A 16,727-nucleotide genomic window follows, 5' to 3' on the forward strand; every position below is an offset into this window, starting at 1 on the left:
GTGCTCATCTCCGTTTCAAAGCTGAAGAGCCAGCGCTTGTCCGAGGACGTCTCCGTGGTCATGTGGCCGGCATGACTAGACGCCAAAGGCACACAGAATGCTGTTACCTTCCCACCATAGTGGCTAGGTTGGCAGCAGCTGGGACGAGTAACAGGCGCTCACTCTGTTACGCGGCACTCGGGATTCGACCCGCCAGACTGCCGACCTTCTGATCGACGAGCTCAGTGTCCTAACCTACTGAGCCACCGCGCCATTAATATACTATAAGCAATTAGCATTGTGTAGAGAAATATTATATATTGAAATGTGCCAAATTCAAAATTGAAGTTTATAGTTCTGATAGTATCAATTGCAATTAAATGAAAAAGCAAAATAATTGGGCCCTCGTATGTTTGGCACTAAAAACGCAGGTTGTGTAGATATTCTAGAAAGTGTCACTGAGCCCATTTTTAAAACATTATAATCTTGCCTCAACTGGGACTGAGTGTGTAAAACACTCTTCCACACATGCAGCATATGTGCACATTTCAGACAGCCCCAGACTGCTTGCGTGTTCTTCTTTGTACAACAGTACCTGGCTTCTACAGCTCTTTTGCATTGATTACCTTCTGACTCAGCCTCAGCGCAGAAGAAAATGCCAAGACAACACTTTGGTGCCGGCATTTTGCTGGAGCTGCAAAACAGGTGGCTTCCCACTGATAAGAACTTTCATTTCTAGCCCATCACTTTCCTCTTGAATTAAGAGCCTATGACTTTCAGGCATTTTATACTGAGAAAGTAGGCTTTCTCCCCCTTGCTATAAAATATACGCTATGAAGTATCATAAGAATGGGTGGGGCACTGGATGGAACCTGGTTTTTAATGCTAAGAATATTGCAGGCATTGGTTGACCTATGGGGAAGACGGACCATTGTAAGGATGAGAGAGTGAAGGCTACCTGTGAGGTGGCCCAGAGAAGCTTCTAAGGGCTTCTGGGGAGAAGTTGATGGTCACGAACACAGTGCCACTACTATACGATCTATTCTGCTCGCAACCCTTGAAACTGGACCTGCTGAACCATTTGGTTTGTCACTGAACATGTCCAGTGAGAAACCAAATCTAAATCTTCTGCTAGATTGTCACAGAATTATATTTGCTCTTTCTGATTAACCGAAAACATTTTTGGTGAGAAAATGTAATCTGTGAACTTTTACTGTGAAATTTAATTGGACTGATGTCTTGTAAGTGACAGGCTCATGTTATGGTTATGAATCAACAGGGTGCAAGAAAGTGTGTAAAATCTTGTCAATCTAATTTATTCAATAACAATGGATACGTTTGTGAATATGGTACACATCAACTGTGCCCATTCCACTTGATCAGTGTCTTGTTGGGAAAGTGCAAAACAGATGGAGAAAATCAAAACGATTCTGCCTGTGTCACTGTGCCCGTTACTCAAGCACAGAGGACAACTCTGCAGAAAAAATATTGCAGGAAAAAATTCCTCACATGTGCACAAAAAGGGAACACACATATGGTTTAATGAAAATGTGCAGAGACAAGTTAAATAAAAGCAGGTTAGGAAGCTATTTCTAGCCTAAGTGAACCATCAAACAGCATCTCTAGTGGATGGGCATTTAATTCATCATTGTAATTCTAACTGATGGTGTGATGAGATACATGGATAGAGTACCAACAGTTGTTGCCTGCAAAGAAATAGCTTTTTACTAAGCCTTGTCAAATAGCTTCTGATGGCACTTTTGAGGGATAAAATGAACACAACTGCATCAAGGACATCCAATCTTAATATGCAGATCTGAGTACCCAGTCAGGCATAGGAGAAATTGAAGGCAGAAGGATTGTGACTGGAAAAATTGAGCCATAAAACAGTTCCTTATAGCTTTAAAGGACTAGAAGGAAATGGAAAAAATGACTCAGAACAAAGAGCAAAGGATCCAACTATTTTAGATTTTATTTGATTATTCGCATAAAAGGAGCTTGCAGTATTTATGGTCTTGGAATCACTGCATCTTCATGTTAACCTGACATAAAGAGTACATGGACACATACTATAAAATTAGGGTTTTATTATGGTTTGATTACTTGTTCAGCAGGTAATTTGTTCAGCAGGATCTTCTAGCAGGACCCCGATTCTGGACAGCACAAAAATCAAATAAAGAGTGAACTAGAAATAAGATACAACAATAAAGTCTGTTGACACTATATCATAGCTCATAAGCCAGAAAGCCATGGTTCAAAATGGCAGAAAAACTAACCAGAATTCTGAGCCCAAAAATACATTATAACTGAGTTATGAGCAAACCAGATTCAAAATATATCTCAGGCTAAGCTCCATGGGTCCTCGTGTGCTATATAGTAGTTAACATTCATGGAATAATTTGTAGTGATTCAGATGCACAAATGAATTGAGTGAAGTTATATTGAGACTGATAGTTCAGATTAGTGCATGGATGACGTTTTCATTAGTTCAGCAAGCAAGCAAGGCTTTTTTTTTATTTATGACCCAGAATACTGAAGGCAGCTCTGCCTAAGTCAGTGTTTCTCAACCTCGGCAGATTTAAAATGTGTGGACTCCAACTCCCAACAGACTTTAAATCCACAGACTTTAAATCTGCCAAGATTGAGAAACAGTGGCCTACAAGCATAGGGAAACTCTTACTTTTGGTTTTTTTGTTGCTGAATTTCAGGAATGAGATCTATTAAAGGTAAAGGGGATATTCCTCTGTCCTAGTCCTATTAGACCTCTCAGCGGCGTTCAATACCATCGACGATGGTATCCTGCTGCGGCGTCTCAGGGGATTGGGAGTGGGAGGCACAGTTTTCCAGTGGTTCTCCTCCTATCTCCTGGGACACTCGCAGTCGGTGTTGGCAGAGGGGCAGAGGTCGACCCCGAGGCCGCTCGTTTGTGGAGTTCCTCAGGGGTCGGTCCTCTCGCCTCTCCTGTTCAACATCTATATGAAACCGCTGGGTGAGATCATTCGTGGTTTTGGAGTTGGGTATCATCAATATGCTGATGATACCCAGCTTTTTATTTCGACCCCAAACCACCCCAGTGATGCCCTTGACGTGATGTCCCGTTGCCTGGAAGCGGTTCGGGTCTGGATGGGGAGGAACAGACTTCAACTCAACCCCGACAAGACTGAGTGGCTGTGCATACCGGCATCCCGGGATATTCAGAATATTCCATCTCTTTCTATGGGGGGTGAGTTATTACCCCCGTAGATAGGCCTCGCAACTTGGGAGTCCTCCTAGATTCACGGCTTACTTTGGAAGATCACATGGTGGCCGTGACTAGGGGGGCCTTCGCCCAGGTTCGCCTGGTGCGCCAGTTGCGGCCCTATCTAGACCGGGATGCCCTGTGTACGGTCACTCATGCGCTCGTGACCTCTCGTTTGGACTACTGCAACGCTCTCTACATGGGGCTGCCCTTGAGGACCACTCGGAGGCTCCAACTGGTACAGAATGCAGCCGCGAGAGTCATGTTGGGAGTCTCCCGATACTCCCATGTTACACCACCACTCCGTGAGCTGCATTGGCTCCCAGTTGTCTTCCGAGTGAGATTCAAGGTACTGGTAATGGTGTTTAAGGCCCTACATGGCATGGGTCTGGAGTACCTTAGGGAGCACCTGCTGCTGGCTCCGCCCTGTGCGTTCCCACAGAGAGGGCCTCCTCAGGGTGCCACCGATCAGAGAATGTCGATTGGTGGCCCCCAGGGGGAGGTCCTTCTCTGTGGGAGCCCCAGAGCTATGGAATCGGTTGCCGGTTGAGCTCCGGACGGCACCCGACCTCCGCTCCTTCCGACGTGATCTGAAAACGCATTTGTTTGAACAAGCCGGCCTGGCCTGATGGGGGGTGGGTTGGGTTTTTTATTGTTCTTAATATTTGTATTTATTGTTTTTTACCTTGGGCATTATGTTTAATTCCTTTTAACTTTTGTATTTTTTGTATTTTATACATTTGCCCTGTTCACCGCCCTGAGTCCTTCGGGAGAAGGGCGGTATATAAATAAAATTATTATTATTATTATTATTATTATTATTATTATTATTAATAATAATAATAATAATAATAATAATAAAGATAAAGGTTCCCCCGCACATGCGTGCTAGTCATTTCCGACTCTAGGGGCCGGTGCTCATTTCCGTTTCAAAGCCGAAGAGCCAGCGCTTGTCCGAGGACGTCTCCGTGGTCATGTGGCCGGCATGACTAGACGCCAAAGGCGCACGGAACACTGTTACCTTCCCACCGTAGTGGTCCCTATTTTTCTACTTGCAGTTTTACGTGCTTTCGAACTGCTAGGTTGGCAGAAGCTGGGACGAGTAACAGGTGCTCACTCTGTTACGCGGCGCTCGGGATTTGACCCACCAAACTGCCGACCATCTGATCGACAAGCTCAGCATCCTAACCCACTGAGCCACCACGTCCCTGATGAGATCTATTAAACATCAATAAAAGAGAATATTTATTAAATATCAAGCCTCTCCCCATTGTGGATGGAAGGATATATTTGTTGAGGGAATCACTCTGATGCTTGAGATGACAATAAAAAGGCCTTCAGATCCAATCAATATTTAGAAACAATGCTTGGAAAGCTGAACACTTTATGTAGCCTGCTCTACCGGTATTAGTAGCATTCCCTGGTTGACTGGCTGGCTGGATCCTTACGCCTGGAATGGGATGGGAAGAATCCCCCTGAGGGAGGCTTTTTTTTTTTGGGAGTAAGAGGAAGCTTCAGGGAGCTGTGGCAAAACAGGACTGAGCGGAAAGAACACACTCCTACGAGGGAAAGAGGCTGCACTCCTTCAGAAAAAGAGAGAGATTATGAGATTGCCACTCCAGGGAAAGAAAAGATGCCTATCATCAGCCTATAGACTGCACCCTGGCTGCCATGAAAGGAAGTCTGGGTAGGCCTCTCACTGGGCCTGAGAGAACATGTTAGCAATAGTACTTAGACTTACATACCACTTCATTGTGCTCTACAGCCCTGTCTAAGAGGTTTACAGAGTCAGCATATTGCCTCTGACAATCTGGGTCCTCATTTTAGCGACCTCAGAAGAATGGAAGGCGGAGTCAACCTTGAGTCTGTCAGGATCGAACTCCCGGCTGTGGGCAGAGTCAGCCTGCAATATGGCATTCTAAATATTGCACCACCAGGGCTCATAATGAGGCTGAGGGTTAATGAAGCAACAGGATTGGTGAGGGGCCATTTGGCCAGAAAGGACAGTCGTTGAGACATTTTGCTCAATGGTTCAATGTTTTATACTGTATTATTGTGATGCTTAATTTGATTTGATTTTTATCTCAACAGTCATTATTTTAATTAAAGTCTGTAACTCCCTCCAAAGGTGTGTTGGTGTGCCAGGGCTAGGGGGGGGTTGATCACTTGGGAATGGGACAGAAGGTCTTGGTTGCCAATGGCCTTTTCAGGGGAAGTGCTACACTTAGGATATCAGAAAGCTGAACTTTGTGACTGAAGTAAAATAAATGAAGGAAACAAGTGCAAATTGTATTTCAGTAAACAGAATTACCTGATGAAGCTCCTCTTGAAAGGTTGTTACCATGTGAAATATAAGTAAAACTGGACTTACAGAGAGCATTTGATTACTTCTTTTAAATCAATAACTTAATAAGAAGACAGTTTGAGGCTAGCCTTTTAGGGCATGAAACTAGGAGTATACACTCACAAGAACATTTGTCTCAATATGGCTATAGATCCACCAAATAGCGGTGCATTAAGTTGTTTTCAAAATCAAACAGCTGAGTGCTTTGCCAATTCCAGTTGGATGCAGAAAGCCTCTGGGCAGAAGAGAATGGTTGACAATGAAAGCCAAGTCGATCCCTTTGGCACTGCTAGACTCAGAACCCAGGTTGCCCAGAACAGAAAAACTCTTGTTGCTAGGAATTATGTGCAAAGCCATTCATCATCATTGTTTTCTAGTAGAAGAAGATCTGATTTTACAATAATTCAAACAAAGCTTTCGAAAAACTCTGTTGCCCAGCCAGGGATGGCAAAATGACTCAAGAGGAACTGGGAGAAAGCAAATCAGCAGTATAGCTGTTACATACTGACATTCTCCTGGCCACAGAAGAACAGGGAAACTCCTTGCAGCCGCACTTGACAGTTGACAGCTGTCAAAAGGCCGCCGGAACCAAACACGCATGCGCGCCAGCAGCCGCCGACACTGACAGCTGTCAGAAGGCCGCGCAGGCGCATTACCCAACAGACTGACAGCCACGAGCTGTCAGAATGCCGGCCGAGGATGCACGCGCTACTCAGCTGGTGCACCAGCCAGCTGACGGATTCCCCCCCAGCCAAGCTGCGCATGCGCCATCACCAGGGAGCTGTCAAAGCTGCCAGCTGGCCATTGGACGCGGGTCTCGCAGTGGGAGAATACAAGTTCCTGATTTGTTGTTGACGTTTACAGTTTACTATATAAAGGCATGTTTTACCGCTTGTCAGCTTGTCCGGAGCTGAAGCGAATAAATCGTTAACCCCCAAGCCGGCCATCTCTTCTGATCTTTGTCCGAGATACTTCAATAGCAAAGATAAATATTTGGATTGTCGAGAGGATGTAATTTCACTTAATTAATCTATGCATCTGAAAAGCACTGGAAATCATTATTTGATGAGTGTTAACTAATAAGCAGCACTAGACCAGACCTGGGAGTCTTAGTTTCAAATCTTCAATCACATATTAAAATCACTAGGGGATCAGTGTCCCATGATTTCTCACACTAAACTATATGCAGCACTTGTATTATCTAAGGAGGAGGAGGAGGAGGAGGAGGAGGTGGACTTTCGGACGACGACAACAACAATAAAGTTGGAAGGGACCTTGGAGGTCATCTAGTCCAACGCCCTGCTCAGGCAGGAAACCCTACACCATTTGAGACAAATTTTGTGAGAGTTGAGCCACTATTTTTGGTCATCTCTTCTGGGAATATGGCCAGAAGCATGGTTGCAGGAGGAAGGGTGGCCTGTGATTCTAGTTTGGGGGTCTAGCAATGGGTCATGGCAGGAGAAGGTTTAAGGCCCAGACCAGCTGCATTCACAATATTGTGGCATGACCTTGGTTCATGCTATCCAGGGAGGTTATTTTTTTTCTCCCCAGCTGGCTAGCGAATGACTGATTATGCAGCCACTAATAAAGATGTCCCAGTAAAGAATTTGGATGCAGATCTTATCCCCTGTAAGCAATAAAACTGGGGCCAGCCTTTTCTCACTTGCTAGAAACTGTTTTATTTGCTGTAATCTTCTTTTGCTTCTGCTTCAACGTAGGATACAGGATAAATACAGGATAAAAAGGATTGGAGAAGGACAATCAATATATATCCAAAGGGCAACACACGTCATGTTGAACTTATAGGTGGAAAACTGAGAACCTGAGGCATTCCTAACCAGACAGGCTTTTGAAGCAAGAAATACATTCCATTTTAGAATCAATCATGATATGAGGTAGAGGCAGATTAATTATTTATAGGTTGTTTTGCTGTAAAGCTCAGATGTGTAAGGCCAAGCACTATGCTAAATAATGAAACAGACTAAGTAAGCAGAATATCAGTTATATAATACTTTGTCACATAAGGCTCACATAGTTTTTATAAGACTCTGTTCCACCCATTTATATAACTTTTGGTGAAAGTTAAAAAATCTATTGTTGAGTTTGATAATGGCTGTTTAATACAAATGTTTATGAATATGTTAACTGTATCATTACAACATTTCCCACCAGTGGTGTAGCATGGGGGGTGCAGGGGGGCCCGGCCGCACAGGCCGCAACATCTGGGGGGGAGCGCTCGCACTCGCAGCTCTCTGCCCCTGCCTGGCTCACTCACTCTCTCTCACTGCAGTGCTGGCTGTGCGAATCCAATCCGAGCCGCCGGGTCGCCACCCACTGTGGAGGGGGGTGTGCCAGGCGTGCGGTGCGGTTAGGGGGTGCAAATTACTTGCCTTGCCCCAGGTGCTGACAACCCACGCTACGCCACTGTTTCCCACATTTTTTCCCTCTTCCAGAATTCTCTTTCTTACATAGCATATTCCTTTGTTTTGTAATCAAAAGTGAACAATACTTGAATTTAGAGTAGTCTTTTCCTGAGCAGGATTTGTGGCGAAATAAACAAAGCAAGGACAGGAATGAGCTACTCATGACTTCAGAGAAATGCATCAGTCAGCAACTGCCTTATATCTTCCTCCAAGAGTCTCTCATAGTCAGTGTTTACTGCCGAACATATGAGTAAAGAATTAATCATGTTCACTTTTTCAATCTGTAAAATGATAAATTTTAATATCTAACACAGGTTTACCAAAACAAAGAATGAATGTAATAAACTTCTGGAAAAGGAAATCTTTTTCTTAATTTGGCCCACAATATCTGCACAGTTCATCTAAGTTCAGTCATCTATACAGTGCTGCACAGTTTTGCTTTATTATTGGCTTGAGCCATGTGGAAATGTTGAAAAAAGAAATGAAGCAAAAATATGTAACTAAATAAAAAGCAAATCTACATTCTCAAAATCAAGACTGTAATTATGACATTATGAAATAGTTTTTAATAAAATTGTCGAGGATTCATATCTCAGTGAAGAACTGTGATTTTTCTCTCAGTAACTTTTTGATCTGGCATCCAGTTTTTACTACGTGAGTTATCTGATTATAATTGCTTTTTGAGCCAGATCTATCTATAGCTATATAAGGCTTGCCTGGCTGGCTCAAGAATTCTGCAAGTTGAAGTCCACGAGTCATAAAAGAGCCAAGGTTGCCTACCCCTGGGTTTTCCAGATGCTTGTCTCTCCCTCCCTCCCTCAACTCTGCTTGGATACGGTAATTTTCATTCAACATTTTTGCAAGATCAAGGAGTTATTTTTCTGCGTTTATATATTACACAGCATACCAATTAATCTCTGCTTTCCTATAGTTCCACAAATGTTTTCTTCAAATATTGTGCCCAACTGTATATCCAAAAGAAATATATCATAATCAAAGTAGTCAGGTGCAAAATTGACAGCAAGACTGGCCGGGCCATTTGATGACCATATCTTCACTCACTGAAGTTCCAGATTGGGGAGGTCCAACCATTGCAAGTTTAAGACTTGTGGATTTCAACTCGCAGAATTCTGGGAGTTGAAATCCACAGGTTTTGGTGTTGTCAAGGTTGGACACTCTCCTCTAGATGGTTTGATCACTCTATTAACTCATTTATTAGTAATTAGTGTTCTCGACTGTTGATTTTGGTGTCAGAGTGGTTTCCTGAGGTTGTATAACAATGGGAAAAGTTAACTAGATAATTAAAAACTAGTAAATAAGTACAGAATCTCCAAGAAATGTTCCAGCTAGGAGATCTGGGAGACAAGATAGCTGAAAAGATTCTAATTTTATTACTATATCAAATATTATGTGGATGTGTCATTGTATTCCTGCTCAAAGTTAAGAGTCCAAAGGCTCATACAACTTATTTATTTGAACAATCTGGCCTGGTCTGATGGGTTTGGGGTTGGATTTAGTTTTAACACAGTTTTATTATTGTATTATATTGGGCATAATTATTTAATTCTTTTTAACTTCTTTTTTAACTTTTGTATTTATATTTTGATATTTATTGCCCTGTACACCGCCCTGAGTCCTTCGGGAGAAGGGCGGTATAAAAATTTAATAAATAATAAAATAATAATAATAATAATAATAATAATAATAATAATAATAATAATAATAATAATAATAATAATAACTATTTCTATACTTCAGGACACAACCCAGGGCCAGAAACATACAAGCTGAAAGCTAAGGGCCATATACAGCCCCCCGTTTCCTTTGTTCATTATCTGACTGTGGCCGCAGAAAACTGATAGAACAGCTTCCCTCCATTTTGTTGCCATTTTTTCTAAATTAATGTATTTGATGAAAGGTAAGATTTTCCACCTCCACCATTTCTGTCTTAAAAGTAGCAATCTCCAGGTTCAGGCTACACCAAAGGGAATTCTAAATTGTGTAAGATGTTTTGCTATACTCTAAATTTCATGGTTCGCTAAGCTAAGACATTTATGTAACCCACGCTATAGAGACCTGCTCCAGTAAGCAGAACAATGGAATTGCTATTTTAATTTCCTCTTCCTGTCCTATAGCTCAAATGATACCAACAAGGGCTAGGGCTTAGTCTCTATATGTAGTTCAAAATCAACAATGCTGCGCTGGAGCTCACATTTGCAGAGGAATGTTATGGCTTAGTTATAATGGGTAACTCTGGGACCAATGTGCATGTTGGCTTGTGCTTGGTATCTTTGCCCATCTGACTTTTTTGTTTTGTGACTGGACATAAACCTGCTGGGAAACTCCCAGGAAACCCCCTTCTGATGCAGCAAGAATATCTACTATGCGAACTCATCGTTCCAAATAGGTCTAGTATCTGATATGCAGATATGTAATTCTGTCCCATTTTCTGTTCAAGATAAAAATCTTGATACGTAGCCCTTACGGCACAGTATTTCCTTTTGGCTGTTTGCCTTCATGAAACAATTGCAGATTTTTCCCCCTTCTCCCTTTGTTCCTAATTCTTTTAATTGGTTAACCTTTTGTCACTTATTAACTCATTCCTAAAAAAAAAACCCTCCCACTGGAATCCGTGGAAATGCCAGCACACATTTCATCAGAGGCATCAGGCTGCTTATTCCTGGAATCGAGGATAGGAGGGAGAATTCAGGATACTAGGTGCTTTTTGTTCTTTCTGAGTAGAACAGCAGCTCCAAGCAGATGGAAAATCTTTCCTGCTGATTCTCCCAAGTGAAAGATAAAACTGCAGTTATTTGAATCACATAATGTATGTGAAAGGGACGCGGTGGCTCAGTGGGTTAGGACGCTGAGTTTGTCGATCAGAAGGTCGGCAGTTTGGCAGGTCGAATCCCGAGTGCCGCGTAGCAGAGTGAGCGCCTGTTACTCATCCCAGCTTCTTCCAACCTAGCAGTTCGAAAGTCCATAAAAATGCAAGTAGAAAAATAGGGATCACTGCGGTGGGAAGGTAACAGCGCTCCATGCACCTTTGGCGTGTAGTCATGCCGAACACATGACCACGGAGACATCCTTGGACAAGCGCTGGCTCTTCGGCTTTGAAATGGAGATGAGCACTGGCCCCTAGAGTCGGAAATGACTAGCATGCATGTGCGGAGGAACCTTTACCTTTACCTAATGTATGTGATGAACCTCCAGCAACAGAAGCCCACAGTCTGCAGTGTCTAGCCAGAAGCATAATATTTTGTGTTCCTGGAGGCTAGGTAGCAAAGAAGGGTTGTGGCAATTCTGGAACCACACAGAAATGCAATAACACAGCTAATATGATTGATTAAAGACCAGGATATACGAAACCATTATATCCCTAGGATAGGAATTTTTTTTGTTCTTCTTTATATTAGTCACAAAATTACAGCTCTTGAATTCCTCTTCTCACCCTATCATATAGAATTTGGCTATGAAAAAAACCTAGCTCATTGGATGTTGTGGCCATATCTCTATCCCTCTGAATTGCTACTAGCAATTAAGTTTGACTCTGATTTGGATCTTGTTGCATTTGGAGGCAAAGCTGTCCTCACTTTGAAATGGCTCACACACATTTATCCCTGAACAGAATTCATGAAGCTATCATAAAAATGAACATTCCAGAATTTGAAGCTTAAAATTATATGTGAATCTATATGAAGGCATGGTTAATACTCTTAAGATATTGGCAGTCATTTATAGGTCAGAACTGACCATTGAACAGCAACGACTGAACAATTAAACAACAATAATCATTTTGAATTTATGGCACATATTTCTCAAATGGAAATATAATAATTGAACCCAGGTTTTTGTTAACAAAAGCACCTGCTTTTCCAAAAGCTATGCTCATTCCATTCCACAGATTTTCTTTCCAAAGAACGTGCTATGATCATTACTCAATTCTAACCGAATAACAAAATAACAACGTTGTAAGGGACCTTAGACGTCTTCTAGTCCAACCCCCTGCTCAAGAATTCAACTTCTCTTACCCCAGAGGTACCCCTAATAAAGATACCTATACTTACGGTTTGTAACTTTGGCTGTTAGTATCTGGCTGAATTTCTCTGGAGACTCCACATTTTCTTCATCAGTTACATATTCAAAGCTAATAATAAACATCATGGCCACTCCTTCTTGATTTTTCACTGGGATGATGTGGGTGTTACAAATGAAGGTAGACCCTAGAAAGAAGAGGAAAAAGCATCAACAAAAGTTTCTACGGAAATAATTCAGTTCCAACTACTTCCTTATAAGAGATTCCATAATGGTCAGTGAAATACAGGCACTCTTGCTTTGGTGTGAGTGTCCTCTGACAATTCAAACGCAGTGTGCTCTATCCCAGAACACCTCCCACTTGCATTGTGGCTTCTTCCTCAACTGCGTTTTGTGCACCGCAAAAGCTTTGGACACGTGTAGAATCCTATCAGGGATCAACACTCAGAATCCTACTCAGTTATCAACAATCAAGTGAAATTTTGATTGAGAACTTTATTTATGGCAAATGAAACCCTTTTGGTCCCTAAAGCACTGAGGCACACATGGTTTTCCAAAGGCTTGTAAGTGATCATGTGAAAAAATTTTCCTGGTCATTTGCACAGGGATATATATGCACAGAATCTTCTGGGATTGCTGCCAAAACAAATCATGTTGGGAACCATGTGCGGGATAGCGATACCCTTCAGCCAAAGTCAGGGTGGTCAAAAATATAAGACTGTATTCAATTCGATAAAAACTGCAGTATTTCTTTTACCAGTATGCTCAATCCCAGGCTGTCACTCTCTTTCTTTGTGTATACACACACACACACACACACACACATACATACATACACATAAACATAAACTGTTCTGTCTAGAAGCAGAAACATGGGAACTTACAAGTGCTGGTTCATCCTCCACAAACTTCAGGCAAGTTACTTAGCCCTCCCCCCCAAAAAAAAATAAAAAAAAAATATGGCAGCAATTGTCCCTCTAGCTCAACAATCTGATTTAAGTTGTGCTTTTGTTGGTGCAGCCTATGAAAGCAGTTGCAGAGTACCCGCCATCGCGTTCACGTCCATCACACAAACATGCAGAAAGCATCGCTGAAATGGCAGAAAATAGACGTGGAAAAATGCCCTTTTCGTTTTGAAGTCCAGCGCATATACTGAAATCAGCAAAAAGGGCACATTTCTGTACCATTTATATTTAGCTTTTTCCTTTTTAAAAATAGACACGTAATTGACTGAAAATAGTCAAATCTGTTTTTTTCCCCTCCAGAACCTGCTACTTATTTAATTATTTACAGTACAGTAACTTTTAGGACTCCTCCTCTGCCTGGGAGTCTAGGCTGTTGCTCAGAGTAAAAAAAACAAACAAACCCAAATAACAGCTATAACGCATATGGACTGCTATCATCAGAATAAACCCTTAAAGCACTGCAGCAAAATAAGGCAGGCACTGCTGTATGATGACATCGCATTTACTGCACTAGGTTGACTGATCACTTTTTGCACTCAATCCACAGGTTTGGCCTCCAAAATAAGTCACCTGCTTCATGGTGACCCATCCTAGATGTTAATTCCTCCAGGGGAGGTCTTTGTAATGATAGCTCCCAATGCAATGCCCTGTTGGTTAGTCATCTGGCAAAAGGTCTTCTGTGTGATTCCTGAAATGTCACGGGGCCCTCTTTGGATCTGCAGTTGTTTTGCCATTTCTCTGCTTTTAGGAAAGGTGTCAAGATACACCTTTATTTTTAGCCTTTCAACGTGTCTTCTTGACCCCTGCTCCTTGTCAGTATTGGATTAGGTTGATATAATATTTCTAGATGTATTTTTCACTCTTCTGTTTTATGTTTCTCTTCCTATATTTCGTCACCGTGAATGCCATACTTTGATGGGAGTTGTAGTTCAATATAGCTGCAGGGTGTCAACTTGGGAAGGCTGTGGCATTCTCGCATGTATCACAAAATAAAATTTATATTGTTTCTCCTGTTGTGTGTCATTTTACGATTGCACAAGCCACACATAAAAACTGACAGGTCTTGCCTTTCAAATTTTGTAGCTCCAGCTTCAATCCATTTAATAAAACAGTTAAGCTGTGACACTTGCCACAGTTTCCATGGGAACAAACAGGATGACTTTAGTAAACAGAAAATAAGCAATTTAAGACTCTTCCATCTGGGGTAAAAATAGAAGTGCTACAGGCTGCACGCTGTAACTGAGACTGGTTAATCAGAGAATTGGAAGAAAGACTAGACAGATCCATTATGCTTTCAGTTAATTAAGAAAAATAAATATTGACTTTAAAGACTTCAAAATGATATTTCCTGATTTATTGGAAAAGGCAGTTGCATAACGTAGTTTGGAAATGTTTGACATGTTTTGCATCAGGTTTATTACATAGTGACATGCAGACTGCTTAGCCTCTGATGCCAATGAGGGAGGGAGGGAGGAGAAAGGAAATGAGATACATACTTAGAGCACAATGTAGAATTAGTTGTAATGGGCTTTGGAAATGGAGGACTTTGCTCATGTGATCCAAAATTGGCACTATTTTGGCAGAAAGTCATGTTGGAAGCATGGAGTTTCCTCCTTGGTTTTTAAGTCCATGGCTAAATCTGGAAGGCAAAGCCACTCAAGCTTGTTCTGACTCTTCTTTACCCCAGGGCTGATCTTCAGCTTCTTCCTGGACTGACATCTGGAGTTCTGCTTATACAGCTGGTTATACTTCAATGCATCTGCCAGGTGTCAACTTGGGAAGGCTTATATATGATCAAAAAAGAGGAGAAACGTTTGCATGAAAATTGTACATATTGACTCATCTGGCTTGAATGTAGGTATGATGGCCAACACTGAAATGGGAAGACCAGATTGCTCTAAGACATTGGAAACACTGTGATCAGTTATCCCTATCTAGTAATTGATTGGCAATTTTAAGAATGCTTTTTAACTAGGCACACCATATCTGGGTGGCAAAATTTCAAGTGACTCCCAGAAGGCTTGCACATTTCTGATGGAATGTTATTTCTTGAGTTAGGCTGGAAAAAACGACTTCCTCAAAGGGATAGAATTATCCTTTGGCACAGTCTAGGGCCCCACCCAGCATCCATGGTTCTGAATATGGGATGTTTTAAAGTAATGGAAGGAGAAAATGAATTAATACATGAATTTCAGCATCAGCACGTTACCTATATGGAATTCATCATGTAGAAATCCTACAGTTATATACTTCTTACATTTCTCCTTGTTTTCCTCCTCATAAATTTGAACATTTGAAGGATTCCAATGTCCATTTCTGAAGTTAAAGCTTTCAATTGAATTACTATTGGTTTATCTTGAATTACGCTATATAATCGTAAACACAAACTATTTCATCAAAGAAATTGTGGTTGTTTTGAATATAAAACATCCTGTTTTGGGTATTGTGCTTGGCACTCAAAAGAGGCTTTTGCATTCAGACTAGGACCACTGACCACAGAACATGTTGCTTTGAATTTGACGGGGTTGGAATGCAAAACATTTTGTATGTCTGGATTACCTATGGAGAAATTTTGTTTGATGTCTGATTGAGAGCTCAGGATGTTTCCAAAAGTTTCCAAAACACAATGAAAAATGAAACCCGTTGATTAGATTAAGGAATCATCAGGAATTATCTTTTTCTTAACCCCAGTATTGAAGAGCGGTTGGCCACGGACCTTCTGATAATCTTCCTTTCATATACTAACCAGGCTTGAATCTTCTTAGCTTTTGGCAGATCATAAATAGCTGATTAGATATAACCACATACTATGGCAAGATGTACCAATAGCACTTAGACTTATATACTGCTTCACAGTGCTTTACAGTCCTCTCTAAGTGGTTTACAGAGTCAGCATATTGTCCCCAACTATCTGGGTCCTCCTTTTACCAACCTCAGAAGGATGGAAGACTGAGTCAACCTTGAGCCGGTCAGGATTGAACAGCTGGCGGTCGGCTGAGTTAGCCTGCCATACTGCATTCTAAACACTGCACCACCACGGCTCTTTTTTACAAGTACGTCCTATCTAATTTAATGGAGTTTATTCCCAAGTATGAATTCCCTGACTGCAAAAATGAAATATATTCAGAGTCAAAAAGCAATGATGGAAAACTTGGATGAATGAATATTCTTTTTCTTGTGACAAAAAAAGAGGATTTAATTATTTAAAAGTACACTCCGCGTAGCAGAGTGAGCGCCTGTTACTCGTCCCAGCTTCTGCCAACCTAGCAGTTCGAAAGCACGTAAAAATGCAAGTAGAAAAATAGGGACCACTACGGTGGGAAGGTAACAGCGTTCCGTGTGCCTTTGGCGTCTAGTCATGCCGGCCATATGACCACGGAGATGTCCTCGGACAAGCGCTGGCTCTTCGGCTTTGAAACGGAGATGAGCACCGACCCCTAGAATCAAAAACGACTAGCACGCATCTGCGGGGGAACCTTTACCTTTTTTTTTACACTCTGTAGGTAACATAACCGGGACAAGGCAAACCTGTGTGCATGCTATGGGATGGAAAGAGAGCATTGGTTCCTGCTAAGCAAGCTCATAGTTTTGTTCATAGACTGTTTCATTACTGTTGCAGAAAGGAAGTGTTAGCTTGATGCCGTAGACATGCATTAAAAGTGGCATTTAGAACTTGTGTGCATTGAAGACTTGAAACATAATGTGAACACACAAAGTCTAAAAAAAACCCAACCAAACTTTTA

General features: G+C 41.7%; 1 protein-coding gene across 1 annotated transcript in view; it reads right to left on the bottom strand.

The window, feature by feature from the left end:
• Positions 1-16,727, bottom strand: part of KCNH7 (potassium voltage-gated channel subfamily H member 7) — a 340,601-nt gene that overhangs the window by 125,070 nt on the left and 198,804 nt on the right. The window contains exon 3 of the mRNA XM_083348517.1: positions 12,052-12,207. Coding sequence (XP_083204643.1) covers positions 12,052-12,207 — 156 coding nt within the window. The remainder of the gene's footprint in view (positions 1-12,051; positions 12,208-16,727) is intronic.

Source organism: Vipera ursinii, assembly GCF_947247035.1.
Source record: "Vipera ursinii genome assembly, chromosome: 1".
Taxonomy (NCBI): Eukaryota; Metazoa; Chordata; class Lepidosauria; order Squamata; family Viperidae; genus Vipera; species Vipera ursinii.